We start from the raw sequence: 22,668 nt of genomic DNA, 5'->3' as shown, positions 1-22,668 counted from the left end.
TGCATTGCTGCCTGGTCTGATCAGCCAGGGATTCTGGGGGGTCCTTTCTCCGCTCTTGTTTTATTTTTGAGCGTACCTCCATTTTTTTTAAAACCCCCTCCCACGAAGAACAAATTGCTGCCTGAGAGATCTCCTGATTATCGAGACCGTACCGAGCCCTTCTCGCTTCTTCTGATGTTGTTGCTGCTTCTGCCTTTGCTGCTACCTTGGGGACTGGTAAGAATCCCTCTGTGAAACTTTCTATACTTTTATTTTATTATTTTAGCTGCTGGCTCTGTTTCCCCAGAACACAGACTCAAGCTAAACCTTGGTCTGTGTCCTAAAACCTCTCTTAAACCCCACGGCGCTTTGCTGCTAAAATAAGTTTGTGCCGCCGTGTCATAAACGGAGTGTTAAGGGTTAATGTCTCTTCTACCTGTAAAGGGTTACAAGCAGGGAACCAGACACCTGACCAGAAGACAAGATACTTTTACATTTGGGTGGAGGGAAGCTTTTGTGTGTGTTCTTTGTTCATTGTGTGTTCTCTCTGACGGTCTGAGAGAGACCAGACATTACTACAGGCTCTCTAAGTTTCTTTTCAAATAGTAAGTAAAAACAGGTGGTTTAGGCTTTTTGATTGTTTTACTCTATTTGCAATTGTGGATCTGGCTGGTTAACTTTTATATGTGTAGTTGCTGGGAATATTTTGATTTGTATTGGTACTGGGGGGAAAGTCTCTTTCTGGTGTCTGTAAGGACCCTGTAATATTTACATCTTGAAGTTACAGAGATAATTCTTTACTTTTCCCTTTCTTTTATTAAAATATTTCTTTTTAGAGAACCTGATTGATTTTTTCCCCCTTGTTTCCCTTGTTTTATTCCAGGGGATTGGGATAACTCACCAGGACGGGTGGGGGGGAGACGGGAGGGGGAGAGATAGAATCTCTCTTTGTTTTCCTTGAATCTGTTTGCCTCTATGCGGAAGGGAAGGGAGATGCTTCTCTGTATGGTGATTTAAGAGGTTGGATCAGTATCTCTCAGGATAGCCCAGGGAGGGAAATTCTGGGAGGGGGAAAGGTGGGGGAATGGTTTATTTCTCTTTAAGAACCCAAGGGATCTGGGTTCTTGGGGTCCCCAGGGAAGGTTGGGGAGGTCAGAGTGCCCCAAAACACTATATTTTTGGGTGGTGGCAGCGCTATCATATGTAAGCTGGTAATTAAGCTTAGAGGATTCAGGTGCTAGTATCTCATTTTCTGAACTCTAAGGTTCAGATCTGAGAGGGAATGCTATGACATACAGTTAAGCTCTGCTCCTGTGGGCTTTGCTTTGGGGCACACTGCCTTCAGCCATATCCACTGCTGCAGCCACCATCCCTTGGTTTCCTTGGGGGCTGCCTTGGGAGCTGTATCCTAGGCACATACTACTCTGCCCTCTATGACTTCGCCATAGCATAAGGTGCACTGTAGGTTTTGCTTTTAGTTTAATAAGTCATAGTTTGCTAAGATTGTAGCGCTTGTAAGTTTCACCAGCCTTGCTGTAGTGGCTGTTTTGTTGCTCCATATAGTTGCTTGTTATAGTTTGCTTAGAATTGTGGTATTTGTTGTTTTGCCTAGTCGTTGGTTAAGATAGATTTAAAAAAGCCATTGCCTGGTCGTATTCTGTACCTGTTTTGTTACTTTGTATAAGCTGCTGGTCATTTTATATAAATTTGATTAAGTTAGAGGATAGATAAGGTTTTTGCTGTTTGATTTCGTCTTCCCGCTGTCCCAATCTCTCCCTGAACTTTCCCGTGTCTGTTTTTTCCCCCGCTCCAATCTCCCCCTCGGTGTACTTCCCCGTGTCTCCCTGTTGTAACCCCCTGCTGCTTCTCCCCCGTGTAAGCTCCCAAATCCTTTGCCGCTTCTCTCCTTTTTTTTTTGGGTGTCCCTCCAGCCCTTCCTTACACCTCTCTGCTGCCTCTCCCTGTATCCCCTGTGTTCGTGCCCCCACTCCTCCGCTGCCCCTCCGCTCCCGCAGATCCCATCACACCGCTCCGTTTGTCCGCATCCCGCTGCTCCGCTGCCCCTCCGCTCCCGCAGATCCCATCACACCGCTCCGTTTGTGTGCACCCCGCCGCTCCGCTGCCCCTCCGCTCCCGCAGATCCCATCACACCGCCCCTTTGTCCGCACCCCGCTCCTCCGCTGCCCCTCCGCTCCCGCAGATCCCATCGCACCGCTCTGTTTGTCTGCACCCCGCTCCTCCGCTGCCCCTCCGCTCCCGCAGATCCCATCACACCGCCCCTTTGTCCACACCCCGCTGCTCCGCTGCCCCTCCGCTCCCGCAGATCCCATCACACCGCCCCTTTGTCCACACCCCGCTGCTCCGCTGCCCCTCCGCTCCCGCAGATCCCATCACACCGCCCCTTTGTCCACACTCCGCTGCTCCGCTGCCCCTCCGCTCCTGCAGATCCCATCACACCACCCCTTTGTCCGCACCCCGCTGCTCCGCTGCCCCTCCGTTTCCGCACATCCCATCCCACCGCTCCGTTTGTCCGCACCCCGCTGCCCCTCCGCTCCCGCAGATCCCATCACACCGCCCCTTTGTCCACACCCCGCTGCTCCACTGCCCCTCCGCTCCTGCAGATCCCATCGCACCGCTCCGTTTGTCTGCACCCCGCTGCTCCGTAACGTCCCTGAAGTGCTCTCCGCTGCTGCAGCCTGTTTCTTCCCTCAGCCTCTCCCCCATTCTCCACGTGTCTTCCCATCGTTTGCACGTTCAGCGCCCTCCCCTCTTGCTGCTCCCAGACTCCCCTGAGGTGCGCTCCAGCTGCTCGTGTTTCCCGCACCTCCAGCCCGCAGGCTCCTGAAGACGGCTCTGGGCTTCCCCCCGCAGGGCTGCAGAGTCCCTCGCTGCCTGCAGCCGCACTCTGCTCTCATCAGTCGCCTCTGATCATTCACTCCCCTCCCCGCTCCTCTTTCTTGACTCAGCCTTTAGCTACACTCTTGCAGTTATCTGCTATTACAACCTCACAAATCAAGTCATTAATTTTCTTCTATGCTGTTACATTGCATAATTTCACTTCTCACCCATATTGGATCATTGCACTGTGATTCACATCTTACTTGTGGTTATAACACCCCATTGGTCGCCTCCACTTTTCTGATATACTTTGTATTTGCATTGATGCCACTGTGTTACATTGTATATATAGCTATTAACCACTTGATACATTCTATCGGAGATTGTTGACCATTTCATATAGAAGCTACCATTTTACTTTGCATTTCATTTTGGTACATTTTGCATTCCACACTGTATCTAGAGTTGTTCCTATATAAAGTTGAGTTGCTTATTGACTGTACTGCATCCCATTGTGCTGAACCCCACTTACTGCACCCCACTGTTAGAACTCCCTACACAGCTCAATAAGACCCCCCCATCACTGTCTATTGTAAACACCCTATACACTCCATCCCATCTTATTTCATATTTAAATTCCCTTTTCCTTTAATAAAGAAATTAATTGGCACCCCACCTGTGTGGTAATTGCTCCCCAAGATCCCATATACCTGCGGGCAGGGACAGTAATGTTAACAATTTGTGTTTTCATGGCTATAAATCTTTATCTTTTTAATCTCAGTGTTTACGGTCACAAATAATTCTTGTCTGACTGCCATTGTCAATGTGTCTGGAATTGTGAAAATGTAAATGGATAAAAATAAGTTTAAAAAAAAGCTTGAAACTCACTATTCTGTGAAAACTTAAATCAATATCAATATGAAAAAAAGCTAAAAAAGATAATTTGATATTTTCTGTCAAAATTATATATATAAAAAAAAGAACATTGAATTCTGCCAAGCTTCCTCATAGAACGGGCTGGACAATATTCAGGTGGGAATCGAATGGTTAATTGTTCATTCCTTTAGAAATGGAGGGTCTCTGTCAGCGCAACAGCAGTTACTGCAGGGCTGGTCTAATCCGATGAAGTCCACAGTCACCTTCACATGAGCTCACCTCTGTGTTCACTGTGGTGAAAGTTGTATTTATCTTTTACTTCATGGTATCTCCCATGTGGCCCAAGGCTTTGATTTCTAGCCTTTGTGGTGGCACATCTGCATTCAGTTCTTCATCCAGGCAGAGTGGACACTTGACTCCCAGTTTCCCACGGCCCAAATGAGTCCTCTAACCACTGGGAGATGGGGGGGCTCCACCATCTCCTCTTTTTTTCTTGAAGATCCTATCGAAATTTCATTAGCTTTTCATTAAAAAGCAGGTAATATGCCCCAAATCAAAATGAAACAATTTGATCTACGCAAAATGACTTTAAAAATGTTTTAAAAACAGAACAAAACAAAACATCCCACAGCAGTTTAAAAAAGAATAAGGTGATGTGTACTAATCAAAGATTCTAGCTGCAGTGTAAAGACACTGGAGATCTTAGATCATCTAGTCTCACCTCCTGTGCAAAACATTGCAGAGAATTTAATCTGGTTATTCATGTACTGGGCCCAATACCTTGTTCTTGACTAAAAGGTAACTTCAGATCTAATGGAATAATCATGTGAAGAGAGAGAATCTATCACTTGCCTTCATAATTTGTTCAGTGACTGGTTGGTAGATAGATTATCACATTAGCAGGTTAATGTCTTAAATCACGGTTAATACTATAAATCCCCAAATGTCAGTCTGAAATCTGATCTCTTTAATTCAGGCTCTTATACAGGGAAATGTGATCTGCCCCATTAATGATAAAATTAAACCTAACTCTCCCTGACTGAAATATTGTCAGGTGCATTCCAGATGTACATAATCGAAGTACAATCAGTTGGTCATTGCCACATTAAATTAATTACTCACGCCGGTAACTTGCAGCTGTTTCCTTGTTGTAGGGATGGGTTATTCCTGAGCATCTCGGAATGACTGCAAACTTTTTTTTGTGTGCTCACGTGATAATAATTCAGCTTCCCCTTTTCTTTACAGTATGTCTAGCTCTTTTTATAATCCCCATCACCATGGCATCTAATCATCTCTCATTACAACAAAGTCCCCTGTTAGATAGGACAGTATCATTGCTCCCATTTTCCAGAATGGAACTGAGACACCGAAAGATAAAAGCTGGAGTTTTCACAGAGGACTAAGGGAGTTAAGCAACCAAATCCCATTGAATTTTTAGGCTTAGATTCCTTAGACACCTTTGATAATTCCATCCTATATGTGTAGTACAGTGACAGTGGAGAACGAAATGTGGGTTTCACCCTCTGCAAATTTTTACCCCCATCCGTAGGTAAGTTGTTTCCCTTAAGGGATTTGGATGCCCAATGCCCTTTAATTGAAATGGGAATTGGAGTGTCGCATTTCTTTAGGCAGCTTTGACCCTGTCAGATTAATTTTTCATAAAGCAGAATCACAATATTGATGATAGGAGCAACTCAAAAAAATTGGGGTTTACTAGAAAGAATACTTGTATTATATCACACAATTGCTTTATTCATTATCAAAAACCATCACGAAGAGACACTGAATGGAGAGTGTGATAGACCCAAACCAGTGTGGTACAGGAGTCTGGTAGAGGGCAAATATACTGGTCACTGGCTGAGTAGTTTTCTGTTCCCTGAGTGACCAGAGCAGGGGCTGCACTAGAGTAATCAGGAACCTGCTAGAACCAATTAAGGCAGACAGGCTGATTAGATCACCTGCAGCCAATCAAGGCAGGCTAATCAGGGCACCTGGGTTTAAAAAGGAGCTCACTCTAGTCAGGTGAAGAGGATCCAGAGGAGAGGAAGTGCGTGTGAGGTGCTGGGAGCAAGAGGCACAAGGAGCTGAGAGTGAGAGGCTGTGCTTCTGGAGGACTAAGGAGTACAAGCGTTATCAGACGCCAGAAAGAAGGTCCTGTGGTGAGGATAAAGAAGGTGTTTGGAGGAGGCCATGGGGAAGTAGCCCAGGGACGTGTAGCTGTCATGCAGCTGTTACAGGAGGCACTATAGACAGCTGCAATCCACAGGGCCCTGGGCTGGAACCCAGGGTAGAGGGCGGGCCCAGGTTCCCCCCAAACCTCCCAACTCCTGATCAGACACAGGAGGAGTTGACCCAGACTGTGGGGAAGATCACTGAGATGAGCAAATCTGCCAATAAGCGCAGGACCCACCAAGGTAGAGGAGGAACTTTGTCACAACTGGTTTCAGAGGTGGGATCTGGTGTGCACAGTGCGGCAGAAGAAGGAAGGTGATTTAAAACAAGAAAAGGTAGAGGGTTTATTATTTTTTTCACTGCAATGGATGACTTAGTATGGGCACTGATACAAGCTACAGCAGCCCAGCAGGAGGCTACCCGTGTCCAGACAGCTGCCCAACAGGAGGCAGTGTGGCTGCAGCAAGAGACTAATCGCCTGCTGACGGACCAGGCTTCTCAAGACCGAGCTATGTTGCGGGAACTGGTAAACTAGGTAAAGACCCTTACAGAGCTGAACCGTGGCCATGATAGGATACAGATCATACGGGCCAGCCATTGGCTGCAGAAAATGATGCAGGAAGATGATGTAGAGGCATGCCTTCTGGCCTTTGAGAGGACAGCCCTATGGGAGGCCTGGCCTTGAGATCAGTGGTCTGGCATCCTTGCCCCATTCCTGTGTGGGGAGGCCCAGAACGCCTACTATGATCTGCCTGAAGAGGCTGCAGCAGACTACCCCCAGCTGAAAGCAGAGATCCTGGCTGGATCTGGGGTAATGATCACAGTGCGGGCCCAGCAGTATCACGAGTGGAGGTACCAGGAAAACAAAACCCTGCGGTCCCAATTGTATGACCTCATCCATCTCGCACGAAAGTGGTTGCAAACGGATTCCTGGAGTCTGAAAGAGATACTAGAGGTTCTGGTCATCGACTGATGCATGAGGGGACTTCCCCCAGACCTTCGTGCCTGAGTAAGCCAGAATGAACCCTCCACCTATGATGAGGTTGTTGCACTGGTAGAGAGGCGAAGGACGGCGAGGGAGCTGACCCGACCAGTTAAGGAAGAGGCACCCCGGGTTAAACTAGCAGCACCAAGCCCTAGAGCTCGAGTGACGGGGCCACCAGGAGAGCTCAGGTGGAAAAAGAGAGGGGCTGAAGGCCCACCAGAAGCCACAAAGAGTCAGAGCACGGAGGGAGAAGAGGATCATGATGTTAGATTGCCCAAACCGAGAGACTGGGGAATGCCTAAGGCCCCACACAGATGTTATGCTTGCGGGGAGTGGGGACATATAGCTGCACAGTGTCCCAATGTGGAGGAGCCTATGCAGTGTAATCTGGGGAACTGGGCAGACCCATGCTCCCTAATCCACCTTGTGGGGGGTCTCACTAATGCCACATATGTACACCAGACCAGTAAAACTAAATGGGGTAAAGACCACAGCACTGGTTGATTTGGGGAGTGCTATCACACTTGTCTTGGGGAAGCTTGTGAAGTGTAGTCAGTTGCTGCGGGGTAAGCGTACGGGGATAACATGTGTCCATGGGACAGTTGGTTATTACCCCACTATCCCAGTAAAAATTGAGATTCAGGGGAACACTACTGAGGTAGCAGCAGATGTAGTCCCTAAACTCCCATACCCGGTGCTCATAGGGAGGGACTTCCCACGGTTTGGAGACTTACTCCCAGTAGGAGGGTTGGAGAAAGAGGGGAATCCTGAAGTTAGTGAGGCCTCCACAGTAGACTGTCAACCCCCAGTTTTCTCTGAAATATCCCCAGATTTATTTTCCATTCCCAGACAGGGTAGAAAGTCAAAAAGGGAAAGGAGGGCAGCTAAAGCCTTGGGAACCCGAATACTGACTCAAAGTCAGTGGCTCGCTCTCGTAGGTAGGTGGACCCAAGCAGCTGAAAAGGAGGCCACCCAGGAGGGAGAAGCATCTGAGTCTGACCTTCACCCTAACGCTTCTGAACCTGTAGAGGCAACAGAGACTGGGCCCCTACATCTTGGGCAGATTAGCCCTGGGAGAAGAAATTTTGGACAGGACCAGGCTGAAGACCCAAGGTACGACAACATTAGGAAGGAAGTGACTGACATAGATGGGGTCCCCGTGGAAGAGAAAACCCAGGGCCCAGGACCTTACTTCATAATGAAGACGAATCTCTTATACCAGGTTGCACTAGTACAGGGGCAGAAGATACAGCAGATCCTAGTACCTCAAAAACACCAGAACGCTGTATTATGTCTTGCTCATAGTCATCTTTTTGGAGGGCATTTGGGGGTAAAGAAGACCTTGGCACAAGTCCTACGATGGTTCTTCTGGCCCAGAGTACATGAAGAAGTACGGAGGTACTGTGCATTCTGCCCGGAGTGTCAGCTGCACAGTCCCTATCCTCACCTGAGGGCACCTTTAGCACCCCTTCCCATCATAGAGGTCCCCTTTGAGCGAATAGCCATGGACCTAGTGGGACCTCGGGAGAAGACAGCTCGGGGCCACCAATATATACTTGTTGTTTTGGACTATGCTACTCGCTATCCAGAAGCCTTCCCCCTGTGGAACACAGCCTCTAAAACGATAGCCAAAGAGCTGGTGGGGATCTTTGCCCGAGTGGGGCTACCAAAGGAGATATTAACAGACCAAGGAACCCCATTTATGTCAAAACTAATGAAGGACCTCTGTACGCTGCTCCATATACATACCCTGAGAATTTCAGTCTACCATCCGCAGACTGATGAATCGGTAGAAAGGTTTAACCGAACCCTCAAGGCTATGATAAGGAAAGTGGTAAGTCAGGATGGGAAGGATTGGGAAGCCCTACTTCCCTACCTTATGTTCGCTATCCAGGAGGTACCTCAGGCCTCAACTGGGTTTTCCCCCTTCGAGTTATTATACGGATGTCACCCCCGTGGCATACCAGACATCGCCAAACAGATCTGGGAAGAGGAACCCAGTGAGGGGAGAAATATAATAGAACATGTAATACAGATGCGAGACCAGATAGCCCGTGTCACCCCTATTGTACGGAAACATTTGGAAAAGGCCAGGAGGCCCAGAGAACCTATTACAATCGCCAGGCAAAAGTCCGACAGTTCCAACCAGGGGATCGGGTGATGGAATAGGTACCTACGGCAGAAAGCAAACTTCTGGCCCAATGTCAGGGGCCCTATGAGGTGGTTGAACCCATAGGGGAAGTAACCTACAAGGTGCGGCAGCCAGGACGCTGAAAACAAGAACAGATTTATCATATCAACCTTCTGAAACCCTGGCATGCACAAGAGGCACGCATAACTGTCCAAAAACACCTAACCCAGGAAAACAAGCCTTCCAAAGAGGTGAGAGTGTCTCCTGATTTAACACCAGACCAGAAGAATGAGGTGTCTGAGATGATCTTCCGGAACCAAGATGTGTTCTCGACAAAACCAGATCGAACAACTGAGAAGTATCACCATATCGTCACGAACCCTGGGGCCAGAATAAAAATGAGGCCCTATCGGGTGCTCGCGGCCAAAAGGGAGGAAATAAAAGCAGAAGTAAAAAAAATGCTGGAGTTGGGGATCATCGAAGAATCCCACAGTCAGTGGTCCAGCCCAGTCGTGCTGGTGCCCAAATCTGATGGAACCACAAGGTTTTGCAACGACTTCCGGCGACTAAACGAAGTATCCCAGTTCGACGCATACCCCATACCTTGCATAGATGAGCTAGTGGACTGTTTGGAGAATGCCCAGTACTTGACTACTCTAGACTTGACAAAGGGGTACTGGCAGACTCCCCTTGCAGAAGACGCAAAGGAAAAGACTGCGTTCTCTACACCAGAGGGTCTTTTTCAATATACTGTCCTCCCTTTTGGACTACATGGGGCCCCAGCTACTTTCCAGGACCTCATGGACAAGCTATTATGACTGCATAACAGTTATGCTGCTTCCTACTTGGACGAGGTGGTCATTCATACCCCAGACTGGGAAACGCACCTAGAGAAGGTGAAGGTAGTCCTTAATACCTTCAGGCGAGCTGGTCTTACAGCAAACCCTGCCAAGTGCGCTGTAGGGTTTACAGAGGCTAAATATCTTGGCTACATTGTGGGAAAAGGTCTGGTAAAACCCCAAGTGAACAAGTTGGAGGCCATCCAAAATTGGCTGTGACCACATCGCAAGAAACAAGTCCGGGCACTCCTAGGTGTAGTGGGGTATTACCGATGATTTATCCCTCACTTTGCCACAAGGGCAAGCCCCCTGACAGACCTAGTGAAAGCCCGTGGACATGATCTGGTAAGGTGGTCTGATGCAGCAGGGGAAGCATTCACAGACCTAAGGACTGCCCTCTGCAGTAACCCCATACTGATAGCCCCTGATTTCACCAAGGAATTTATCCTGAAGACGGATGCATCGGAAGTAGGGTTGGGGGCCATTCTATCACAGATGGTTGGGGAGGAGGATCACCCAATTGTCTATCTCAGTAGGAAACTCCTTCCGAGGGAACAAAAATATGCAGTGGTGGAGAGAGAGTGCCTTGCCATGAAATGGGCCATGGAAGCATTGCGCTACTACTTGCTTGGGAGCAGATTTGTCCTCATGACTGACCATGCCCCTCTCCAATGGATGCAGCGGCACAAGGAGAAGAGCATAAGGGTGACCAGGTGGTTCTTATCCCTCCAACCTTTCCAGTTCCATGTGCAACACAGAGCAGGGAGCCATCACGGCAATGCCGATGGCTTGTCACGTGTGCACAGTCTGGCATCCCAAGCTGCCCAACCCCTTGGTTTTGAGCAGGGGGGAGGGATATGTGACAGACCCAGACCAGTGGGGTACAGGAGTCTGCTAGAGGGCAAATATACTGGTCACTGGGTGAGTAGTTTTCTGTTCCCTGAGTGACCAGGGCAGGGGCTGCACTAGAGTAATCAGGAACCTGCTAGAACCAATTAAGGCAGACAGGCTGATTAGAACACCTGCAGCCAATCAAGGCAGACTAATCAGGGCACCTGGGTTTAAAAAGGAGCTCACGCCAGTCAGATGAGGAGGATCCAGAGGAGAGGAAGTGCGTGTGAGGAGCTGGGAGCAAGAGGCACAAGGAGCTGAGAGTGAGAGGGTGTGCTGCTGGAGAACTACGGAGTACAAGTGTTATCAGACACCAGGAGGAAGGTCCTGTGGTGAGAATAAAGAAGGTGTTTGGAGGAGGCCATGGGGAAGTAGCCCAGGGAGGTGTAGCTGTCATGCAGCTGTTACAGGAGGTACTATAAACAGCTGCAATCCACAGGGCCCTGGGCTGGAACCCGGAGTAGAGGGTGGGCCCGGGTTCCCCCCAAACCTCCCAACTCCTGATCAGACACAGGAGGACTGTGGGGAAGATCACTGAGATGAGCAAATCTGCCAATAAGCGCAGGACCCACCAAGGTAGAGGAGGAACTTTGTCACAAGAGTCATAACAGCACAAAGCACATTTAGGACACACAAACAGTTGTAAGAACCAACTTTTAAACAAGCAACAGAAAATGATCAGTTCATAAGGCAATTTTTTTTCAAACAAAAAAAATCACCAATTGCCATCAGTTTGAGAGACACACTAGTTGTTGCTATGGTACTCATTGTGATGATGTCTACCTTCCACGCAATCATTACTGTTTTTACTCTTACAACCCCCCATTGAGTAAGGAAAGCCAAATTAATTACAAATTAATTAGATGAAGAAATGAGATAGAGAGACACTAAATTGCCTTGTGACAGGTTTGGTCACAGAGATCTCCTTGGGACTGTCACCTGAAGTGCTGAAATTACCTCTGAGCCCATTTTCTCTACCAGCTCGGTACTCCAGAACCCTGCCTTGTTGAGCCAGAGGTGCTAGCCTGCTGCAACACAGACTCAGAATTTAACTAAAAACAGTTCAGCAGGTTACCTTTCTCCAGCACCCAGGCACCTAGCTCTGAATGGGATCCAAGCCCCACATAAATCCATTTTACTCTGTATAAAGCTTATACAGGGTAAATTCATAAATTGTTCACCCTCTAGTTCACTGGCAGAGAGATCTGCACAGCTATTTGCTCCCCCAGGTATTAATCACTTACTCTGGGCTTACTAATAAACAAAAGTGATTTTATTAAGTAGCAAAAGTAGGATTTAAGTGGTTTCAGGTAATAACAGACAGAACAAAGTAAATTACAAAGCAAAATAAAACAAAACACACAAGTCTGAGCCTAATACATTAAGAAACTGAATACAGGTAAATCTCACCCTCAGAGATGTCCAATAAGCTTCTTTCACAGACTAGACTCCTTCTTAGTCTGGCCCAGTGCTTTCCCTGGTACTGTCTTTGTTAGATCCAGCAGACATCTCAGGTGGTAAGCAGGGGTTTTCTCGTGACTGGCAGCCCCCTTTGTCCTGCTCCACTCCTTTATGGCTTTGGCACAAGGTGGGAATTTTTGTCTGTGCTTGTCCACACCCCCACCTCATCAGTGGAAAAGTACCAGATTAAGATGGATTCCAATATCATGTGACATGGTCACATGTCACTGTAAGACCCTTAGTCTCCATTCTTCCTGGGATGTCCCACACATACACTGGAAGGTCTGCAGATAAATAAACCATTTACAACCAATTGTCCTAGTCAGTGGGAGCCATCAAGATTCTAAGCCCCCGTTAACGGCCCATACTTTGCATAATTACAATAGTTATACTTCATATTTCTAGCTTCAGATACAAGCATGATACATGTATACAAATAGGAGGAATATATTCAGTAGGTTATAACCTTCGTTATGATACCTCACAAGAGACCTTTTGCATAAAGCATATTCCAGTTACATCATATTCACACGCCTAAGCACATTTCCATAAAACATATGGAGTGCAACATCACAGGCTTGTTAAAGGTGAGACAGGGAGAGTAAAGCAAAGAACTGATCCAGGAACTCCAGAAGGCAATGGCGTCTATTTTAAGAATTTTTGTTCTGCTGCTCAGCACCATCATAAAATATCAGGAACGGGGTTGGGATTTTCAAAGGGACCCATGGGAATTAGGCAGGGGTGAAAGTAACTGAAAGGACTTACCGGTACGCCGGAGTCCTGAGCAGGGCTGTGGTGTCAACTGGAAGAGGTGAGGCCTTTCAAGGTTTAAAGATCCTGGGGCTCTGGCTGTGGCTGGGAGCCCCAGGGCCTTTAAATTACCCCAGAGCTCCCAGCTGCAGAGGCGGCTGGGAGCCTCGGGGCTCAGGGAAGAATTAAAGGGCCCAGGGCTCCAGCAGCCACGGAGCTCTGGGCCCTTTAAATCCCTGTGGGAGCCCGGCTGCTGGAGCTCTGGTTTGGATTTAAAGGGTCCAGGGTTCCCCGCAGCGGCTGGAACTCTGAGCCCTTTAAATCCCCAAAGCGGAAGCCGGTCCAGTCTGGCACAGTGTACTTTCTCTTGCAGGTATGCTGTACTGGACCATACTGTCTTACTTTTACCTCTAGAACTAGGTACCCAACTCCCATTCAGTTTCAACAGCAGCTGGGAAAAACTCTCCGTTAGAGTCATTTGAAAATAAGAGTCTAAAATATGAAATGCCTATAGAGGTGTACTGAGGTTATGGGTAAATCTCTGCTCTTTCAAGCACTGAAGAATTAAGGATAGGTAGATAGATAGATAGATAGATAGATAGATAGATATGGGTATCTATGGGGATGGATGGATAGATAGATGCATGTCTATGGGAATGGATAGACTGATAGATAGATAGATAGATAGGAATTCTTTGCTCTTTAATATAGTTCTCTTTACAATCTCCAGGCTTTCACCTTCCACACACCATTAAATATTGGGGTCTTTACAAAACCCTGCGCTCTGGCCAATGGCCTTCCTCACTGCCTCCTGAACTTGCCTGTTCCTCAGGCTGTATATGAAGGGGTTGAGCAGAGGAGACACCACCGTGTTGAGAACAGCCACAGTCTTGCTGAGGTCCAGCCCGCCACTCCACATAGGTTTGACATACATGAAGATGCAGCTCCCGTAGGTGATGGAGACCACGATGATGTGAGAGGTGCAGGTGGAGAAAGTTTTCTGCCTCCCATGGCCAGATGGGACGTGCATCACGGTGGAGATGATCTTGATGTAGGACACAAGGGTGATTGCTAGAGTCCCCAGGAGTGAAAGCAGAGCTGTGATGAAGCCTATGCACTCTATGAGCCATGTGTCTGCACAGGCAAGCTTAATCAATGGTGTGCTGTCACAGAAGAAATGGTTAATCACATTCGGGCCACAGAAAGGCAACTGTAACAGTACAATCGTCGGAGCAATAAGAATCAGTATTCCTCCAATCCAAGAGCCCAATGCCAAGAGAGTGCAGACTTGACCACTCATGATGGCTGTGTATCGTAGAGGATTGCAGATGGCCACGTATCTATCAAAGGACATGGCTGCTAACAGAAGGAACTCGGTGGTACCCAGGATAAAATAGAGAAAGGATTGAGCAAAACACCCAGTTAAAGAAATGGTTTGACTGCCTAATGCCATGTTGGCCAATGCTTTTGGGATGATAACAGAGGTGAAGCTGATTTCTAGGAGGGAGAAGTTCTGGAGGAAGTAGTACATGGGGGTCTGCAGATGCTGGTCCACCAGGGTGATAGTGATGATAAGAATGTTGCCCGCGATGGTAAAGAGATAAGCAACTAGAAGCACCACAAAAATCAGGAGCTGTAGGCGGCTGTCATTGGTGAAACCCAAGAGGATGAACTCCACCACCGCAGTTCGGTTCTCCATCTTTCAACATACAAAAGCAGTTCAAGAACAGTGAATAGCACAATAGAGAAGAGGGAGCAGTCACAAGCCTACATCCCCAAGACCTCATTCTCCAAACCTGCCTTCATCTGCATCTCTAGGGGTTTCTCTCAGCCCTTGTGTCTCTGCGTGGGTCTCCAATGTCCAGTATGAGTCCTAGGCCTTGTTCGGGCATTGTCACTGGAAGTCAGACTCCAGGGAAATTTTAAAGTCCTTGGGGAAGGACCTAGCACACACTCTCTAGCCTCTGGGAACTTCTGTAATAACAAAACAAACATAACTGATCTTAATTATAATAATGGAGAAACTGAGCTTCAATCCATAGAGAAACTATATCTATAGTTAGATCCCTTTTCTCCTAATGGAATGGGACAAGTCGAAAATCTGTTATGTTTTTAAGTTCCTCAGATCAGACACTATCCTTTGGAAATACATATATATGGAGTTACCAGAACAGCTGGGGCAGGCCGATGTCTGACTGGGGGATCAGCATCTGAGGTAATATACGGGCAACATTTCCAAAGGAGCCTAAAGGAGCTAGGCTCCCAAACCTTAATGATTTTCACACCAAGAAGTACATTCATAACAAGAATTGTGTGGTTTTGTTTTATGCAAAGCTCAGATTGTGGAGAGATTGCTGCCCATCATGCTGCCCAGTGTTGCCCCATTGTTTGCTTGTGCTTCCCTGTCTGGCTGTATCTGTTTGTCAGTCTCTTGTCTTATAGAATTGAAGGAGTGGCAGGGACCTCGAAAGATCATCTAGTTCAGTTTCCTGCGCTCATGGCAGGCTACATATTATCTAGAACATCTCTGACAGTGTTTGTCTAACCTGCTTTTAAAAATCTCCAGTGAAGATTCCACAACCTCCCTAGGCAATTTATGCCAGGAAGGTTTTCCTAATGTCCAACCTCAGCCGCCCTTGCTGCAATTTAAGCCCCTTGCTTCTTGTCCTACTCTCAGAGGTTAAGGAGAACAAATTTTCTCCCTTGTCCTTGTAACAACCTTTTATGGACTTGAAAACTGTTATCATGTCCCCTCTCAGTCTTCTATTCTCTAGACTAAACAAACCCAATTGTTTCAATCTTCCCTCATAGGTCATGTTTTCCCTCATAGGTCATGTTTAATCATTTGTGATGCTCTTCTGTGGATTCTCTCCAATTTCTCCACATCTTTCCTGAAATGTGGTACCCAGAACGGGACACAATACTCCAGCTGAGCCCTAATCAGTGCGGAGCAGAGCAGAAGAATTACTTCTCCTGTCTTGCTTACAACACTCCTGCTAATACATCCCAGAATGATGTTTGCTTTTTTTGCAACAGCGTTACACTGCTGACTTATATTTAGCTTGTGATCCAGAATAACCCGCAGATCCCTTTCCGCAGTGCTCCTTCCTAGGCAGTCATTTCCCATTTTGTACTGTGAGCTGTTTGGGAGAAGGACTCTGTTTTGTTCGGTGTTTGTACAACCCAATGGGGTCCTGTTCCATGACTAGGGCACATAGGTGCTACCTCAATACAATTCATATGTAGAATAATAAAAATTAGCCTGTGGAACTCACTGACACAAGATGTCATTGAGGTTCAGAGTATAGTTTAACAGGCTTAATAAAAGGCTTCAATATTTACATGAATAAGAAGAACACCCCATGCACGTCCATCAGAGATGATGTTTTCAACCAGTTTGAAAGGACTATAAATCCTATTGCTTCAGGGGATAAGCCAACTTTATTGACTCATTTTTAGCAGGACCAGGGTTTTGGCCACCTGTGTGTTCTATCTAAGGACAGTCCGAATATTCAAGGCTTTGTCTTATATAGGATCCTATCACCCCCACTCTCTTGTTTTGATTTTCACACTTGCTGTCTGGTCACCCAAGGTCTATCAGTCCCTAAACTTGGGCTTGTCACAGTTCAGGGAAACTGCACCTGTATTCCCCCAAGAAGTCCACTCTAGGCTCCCAGCTTTTCAGCTGTCACTTTTCTTGGGCAGAGACCCACGACTCTCACCTTCCTGTCTGGTGTTTTCCAGGCTGCACAGTGCCCTGCAGGTGCTGTGAATTCTCCAGCAAGTCAGACTGCCTCAGCAGGTCGGCTTTGTCTTCTCCTCAGAGCCTTTCAACTGTGTAGCCAACCATAGGTGTAAGCTATCACCTAGTCCTGTCTAAGCAAGCACATTTATTCTTAAAGTGAAAACATTAAAACATTAACATTACAGAGAAAACATTAAACCAATAGAAGACCCTGCACACATGCTAAGAAGCACTAATCAGCCAGCCAGTATTCCCCTCCCAGGGCAAAGTTTCAAAAGGGCGCATCTTTGCATAACTGGTAATTTGCATTCATCTCCCCCCAAGATATTTCCTAGGAACCCCACTTTACTCTGTTTGTCCAGCACACTGTTTAAAATAGTCCTTTTACACTCATAACCCTTCCCCAGGGAGCCCCATGAGAGACAATCTCACAGTCACTGTCACGGAGTCACCGGGCGATGCTCTGGAACTGCTTCCCACCAAGCCAGGCAGGACTTTGGGGAGCCTCCTCTCCCTTGGAGCAGACTTGTTCAGGGCAAGAAGCTCAAACGTCTTCACCTCCTGGGTCTCTCCTTGGAGCATTCAGCATCCTCTGCCCCTCTGTGCGCTTCCCACAGCGAGCCCGCCCCAGCGGGGTCCTGGGGAAGCCACCGGGTTCTGCACCCCCACTTTGCAGTCAGACGTGACTCTCAGCTAGCCAGTAACACAGAGGTTTATTCGATGACAGGAACAGGGTCTAAAACAGAGCTTGTAGATACAGCGAACCGGACCCCTCGGCTGGGTCCATTCTGGGGGGCAGGGAGCCAGACCCCCAGGTCTGCCCTCCACCCTTGACCCCAGCCAGCTCCAGACTAACAACCCCTCCCAGCCCCTCCTCTCTGCTCAGCCCCTTTCCCAGGCCAGGAGGTCACCTGATCCTTTTGTCTCCAGCACCTTCAGCTGGCACCTTTGCAAAGGAGGGGCCCAGGCCATCAGTTGCTAGGAGACAGAGTGTCAGGCATTTAGGTGCACTGGCCCTTTGCTCTGCCAGATACTTAAGAACTGCCATGGGGACACTGAGGCACCAACACAGTATTCAGAGAAAACATTAAGAACTTTCCCAGTTCGTCACATCTCTCCCCCCTTCGAGACCGAACTGAGCGAAGTCACTCCTGCCAGTGACCTGGGGAAGTTCGAACCCACCAACGTTCCCATGGATGCCCCAGCATCTCTCCCATTCCTCGGTGTGAGTTACACCAGGACATTCCAGTCTCACGCCCTCCCTTAGGTCGGGTGTGCTTGATGGCACTTGCAGGCCGCATGTGGGAAGGTTTATGCAGCTTGAACCCTTTTGCTACCCCAATACCTCTGGGGTCCAAACTGGGACGGGGTCTTCTCCCAGCACTTAAGAGCCCCCATCTTGGCCTTGGCCAGCTCTGGGCTTGGGCAGCCGCTTCCCACTTTGTGGCCCAGACACAACACCTCTGCTGTCCCCACTTGCACTTTCCAGCTTTTAATGTCAGTCCCACCTCCTTGAGGAAACCCAGCCCCCTCTTCACCTGGGACACCTGTTTCTCCCAGGTCTGGCTAAAGATGCACATGTTATCAGTGTCTGCCAGGGCCAAGTTCTCCATTGCCCTCTGCTTGTCTAGAATCTCCCCAGTCCTAGGCATGGGGTCGGCACCAGACACTGTGATGGCTTTAAGCTTTTGATAGCCCCCATAAAACCAGATAATCCTGTCTCCCTTGGGGATCATCCCCACGGGTGAGGCCCATGGGCTGTAAAATGGCTGGATCACATATAAAGCCAGCAGGTCCTTGACCTCTCTCTCCAGGTTCTGGGCTGCTTTCCCAGTGACTCTGAATGGAGAACACCTGATGGGGAGATTGGCTTCCACCTCAGGGAAGAGATCCCCCAGGGGGTCTTCCCCCTTCTCCTCCCAATCCTTCCTTTCCAGGTCCAGGGGTCCCCTCACTCTCCTCCCATCCAGCAGCTCGAACGGGAAGAACTCTGTGGATTCCTGGGGCACCACCAGCTGCCTTCCGATTCCCCCCAGTTCTACTTCCCCTTGGGGAGCCCATTCCCGGTTCAGGAATCCCTTCTCCGGCAGGACTCTGTCCCTGCAGCCTTCCCCAAAGGGGTTTGCAGCGCTGTGGCCAGCAAGTTCCCTCAGCTTCTCCAAGGAGGGATCCCTCTGCAGCTCGGTCTGGGATTCAGCAGCTGGGGCAGGGAGTGGGACCTGCTCCCTCTTGCTGGCTGGGCCTGGAGTCACAGCCCCCCTGAGCCCTGTCCCTGGTAGCTCCCTCCCTGCTGTGTAATCACTTCTCAGCAGCACATCTGGACCAGGCAAACCTGTTTGGCAGATGACCTGCCCTGCCTGCGTGTCCCCCCACTCAGCTGGGGTCTCGGCTCCCCCCGTGCTCAGCACTGCCCTTGCTGTCCCAGTTTGGCCAGGCAGCGAGCTCTTTGCTCTGGTCACAGCATCAGAGCCAGCATGAGCCCCCTCTCCGGTGTGCAGGGGGGCGGAGAGCATCTCTCCCTCCCACTCAGCCCCAGGGGGCTGGTTACAGGTAGGCAGGTATCCTGAGCCCAGCAGCCCCTCCCCCCTGCCAGCCAGGTTATTTGCATTTTCACTGACCATTTCCATCCTAGCCAATTGGTTCCCTGGATTTGAATTCAAACCCTCGGGCGTTACAGGAGCGGGGCCTGGATCCTGTCCCATGGGGAGACAGTCACCCCCCAACAGGGCCTCCCAGCCGATATCCTGGAGAACCCCAACTACCAGCCAGCCTGACCCCTCCTGGGTCTGTACAGGGATCTGGGCCATAGGCAGGGCGAGGGGCTTCACCCCGGGGACCTTCACCCAGGTCCCACAGTCCCTCAGCATCTGCGGCTGCACCACCACAGTTCTCTCTGTCCCAGGGTCTTGCCCCTGCAGGCGTGTTTCCCCCCTGACCCTTGGGCAGCCCCCTATGTCTCTCTGCTCCACCATCACCAGTCCACGCTGCTGCTGCTTTTCCTGCAGCTTTTCCTCGGGCTCTTGCTTTCTCTCACGGTCCTCTCGCTCTCTCGGGCTCTGCTCCCATCCCATCCGTCTCCAATCTCCTGATGGGGAATCCAATCGTGAAGGCCCTCGTCTGATTGGGGACCAGACTCCCGGGGATGCCTGGCTGATGCTCCAGCTGCTCTCAGATCCTCTTGTAGCCCCATCTGGGCCAGGAATCTGCTCCTCAGAGCGGTCCTTCTCCTCCAACTGCACGATTAACTGTGCCTTGGTGAATTTCCCCATGCGTAACCCTCTCTTTGTGCACAGGATCACAATGTCCTTCTCAAGGAGATGGTGATAGGCCATCACTTCACCGTTCCCAAGTGGCTCTGGACTCACAGGCCTGTGTGCTCTTGGCTCCCCCATGGTTTCCAGGAAGAACCCCTGGTGTGCCAGCCCTTCTCGTGATCCCCACCTCTTTGCCAGGGTCGAGCTGCAGACTCCTCCGCCCCTGGGACTGCTCCTGCAATCCCCCGGGGAACCCTGCTACTGCAAAATCCTTCTCTCTCCCAGGGTCGAGTGGCAAGCTCCTCCGCCCCTGAGACCGCTCGCAGCAGTCCTCAGGGAGACCCCATTACTCCAACAGTCCTTCTCGCTGGTCTCACACTCCCAGAGGTTAACCGCCCCCTGAAACCGTCCCTCTCTGAGCCTTCAGCACGCCTGGTCCTCATTATCCCTCCTTTGTTTTACTGCTCCCCAGTCACTTACTGCAAGCAGTGTCATTCACGGGGTGCAGTACGTCCCGCCGCTGCCACCAGTTGTCACGGAGTCACCGGGCGATGCTCTGGAACTGCTCTACACCAAGCCAGTCAGGACTTTGGGGAGCCTCCTCTCCCTTGGAGCAGACTTGTTCAGGGCAAAAAGCTCACACAGCTTCACCTCCTGGGTCTCTCCTTGGAGCATTCAGCATCCTCTGCCCCTCTGTGTGCTTCCCACAGCGAGCCCACCCAGCGGGGTCCTGGGGAAGCCACCGGGTTCTGCACCCCCACTTTGCAGTCAGACGTGACTCTCAGCCAGCCAGTAACACAGAGGTTTATTCGATGACAGGAACAGGGTCTAAAACAGAGCTTGTAGATACAGCGAACCAGACCCCTCGGCTGGGTCCATTCTTGGGGGCAGTGAGCCAGACCCCCAGGTCTGCCCTCCACCCTTGACCCCAGCCAGCTCCAGACTAACAACCCCTCCCAGCCCCTCCTCTCTGCTCAGCCCCTTTCCCGGGCCAGGAGGTCACCTGATCCCTTTGTCTCCAACTCCTTCATCTGGCACCTTTGCAGGGGAGGGGCCCAGGCCATCAGTTGCTAGGAGACAGAGTGCCAGGCATTTAGGTGCACTGGCCCTTTGCTCTGCCAGATACTTAAGAACTGCCATGGGTACACTGAGGCACCAACACAGTATTCAGAGAAAACATTAAGAACTTTCCCAGTTCGTCACAGTCACAGATAAACTTTTTAATACACTGAACCCCAAAGATACTTGCACTTAATCCACTTAGGTTTGTTCAGGAAATGACTGTTCTCTTCAGAAGCTGTGCTGTCTTTTTTATCATGGAGTATTTTCTTTGCACTGGTTCAGACAACATGAGCAGGAGGATGTGTCCTTCCTCCTAGAACATTAAATACATGTAGCTACATGAACGTGAGGCATAGACACACATACTCACCATTCAGGTGGTGGACGGCTGGATGGTTCTGGGACAGAATTCCTTCATACTTTGGGGATTGTGGCATCTTCTTCGTGGGGGGAAGTGTCACAAAATCTCTCTGAAATGTTTTCAGGGAAATGAAGTATCCCCAGGCTAGGACAATCTCCTCTGACGAGGCTTCCTTGCTAACAATTAATTGTGTGCTGTCTCCGAAGACACTACAAAACTCTGCAGATTCCTAGAACCTGGACACAAGTCAGGCACTGCCTCTTCGAAACCTACACAGTAGTAGTTTTCAACTTGTGGACTGCAGACTCCTGGGGATCTTCAGGCTGGAAATCTTAGATATAAAGTGGTCCACGTCTGCATGCAAAATCTTTTAGGAGTCTGCAAATGAAAAAAGGCTGAAAACCACTGCTGTACACAAAGAGCTGCACCACTTATCTTGCTTTAGCCAGGAGGCTGTCTCGAGCCCTCTGTGTCATTGCGGTTGAAGACAGTGCAGGGTTCCTCTATGCTAGCAAACAGTTCCTGCTTCACTCGCTAGGAATATATAACATTTGGGATCACCCGCATTATTCCCATTGGTCATTAGTAGGCTCCCAGGAGACAACCCAGCCAGCAAATCGGCCAAGATCTCAAGTGTGTGGCATTGTTGTGTGAGAACGAATCAATTCATTCTTTATCTTAGTTTATTTCCAATTTCTTTCTGGCCCAGCTGGACATGGAGTTCATCATCCGTCAGAGGTTCTTTGGGAAACAGAACGATTGTCACAGAACTAGCATTCCATGGTGTTTGGAGACAGAGGAATTTGCAGGGAGATGGAGGATCTGCCTTTGAAGACAGCGCGAGAGAGGTGCAGGACAACGGGGAACCATACTATGCCCCAGTACTAGAAGAGGGGATATCTAGATTAGCTGAGCCTACCTGAGCTTTAGATAGGGCAAATGTGCACACAGGTTCTTTCTCTTTCTCATGCTTTGATTCCAATATGAACACAAGAACGGCCATACTGGGCAGATCAATGGTCCACCTAGCACAGTGTCTTGTTTTCTTGCATTGGTCAGTGCCCGGCATTTCACAGAGAATGAACAGAGCAGGGCAGTTAATGAGTGCTCCATCCAGCTGTTGAGAGCAAATCAAACTTAGTTTTGAAAAGGCTGATTTCTGCCACTAGGTTCATGTCAGAGCTCCTGAAGGGACATCTAGCAGGGCAGCCAAATCCAGTTGGTCCTTCTGAGTGTACCCTGTCGATACACAGGGACCTGTAGGGACCCAGGCTGAGAGTGAGAGAATCATGAGATGCCACCTCAGTGATGTGAAGGCAACTTT

The 22,668-nt window shown here is 49.2% G+C and overlaps 1 protein-coding gene across 1 annotated transcript; it reads right to left on the bottom strand.

The window, feature by feature from the left end:
• Positions 1-11,000: 11,000 nt before the first annotated feature.
• Positions 11,001-14,621, bottom strand: LOC115642330 (olfactory receptor 49-like; the record flags this gene model as incomplete). Its single annotated transcript, XM_030545780.1, has 2 exons — positions 13,709-14,621; positions 11,001-11,023 (listed from the first exon to the last, which is right to left on the bottom strand). Coding segments are annotated over exons 1-2 (936 nt in total), but the record flags the coding sequence as incomplete, so codon positions are not given.
• Positions 14,622-22,668: the final 8,047 nt, after the last annotated feature.

Source organism: Gopherus evgoodei, unplaced genomic scaffold (assembly GCF_007399415.2).
Source record: "Gopherus evgoodei ecotype Sinaloan lineage unplaced genomic scaffold, rGopEvg1_v1.p scaffold_39_arrow_ctg1, whole genome shotgun sequence".
NCBI lineage: Eukaryota > Metazoa > Chordata > Testudines > Testudinidae > Gopherus > Gopherus evgoodei.
The sequence above is the reverse complement of the archived record's forward strand: the minus strand, read 5'-3'. Positions and strand labels throughout refer to the sequence as shown.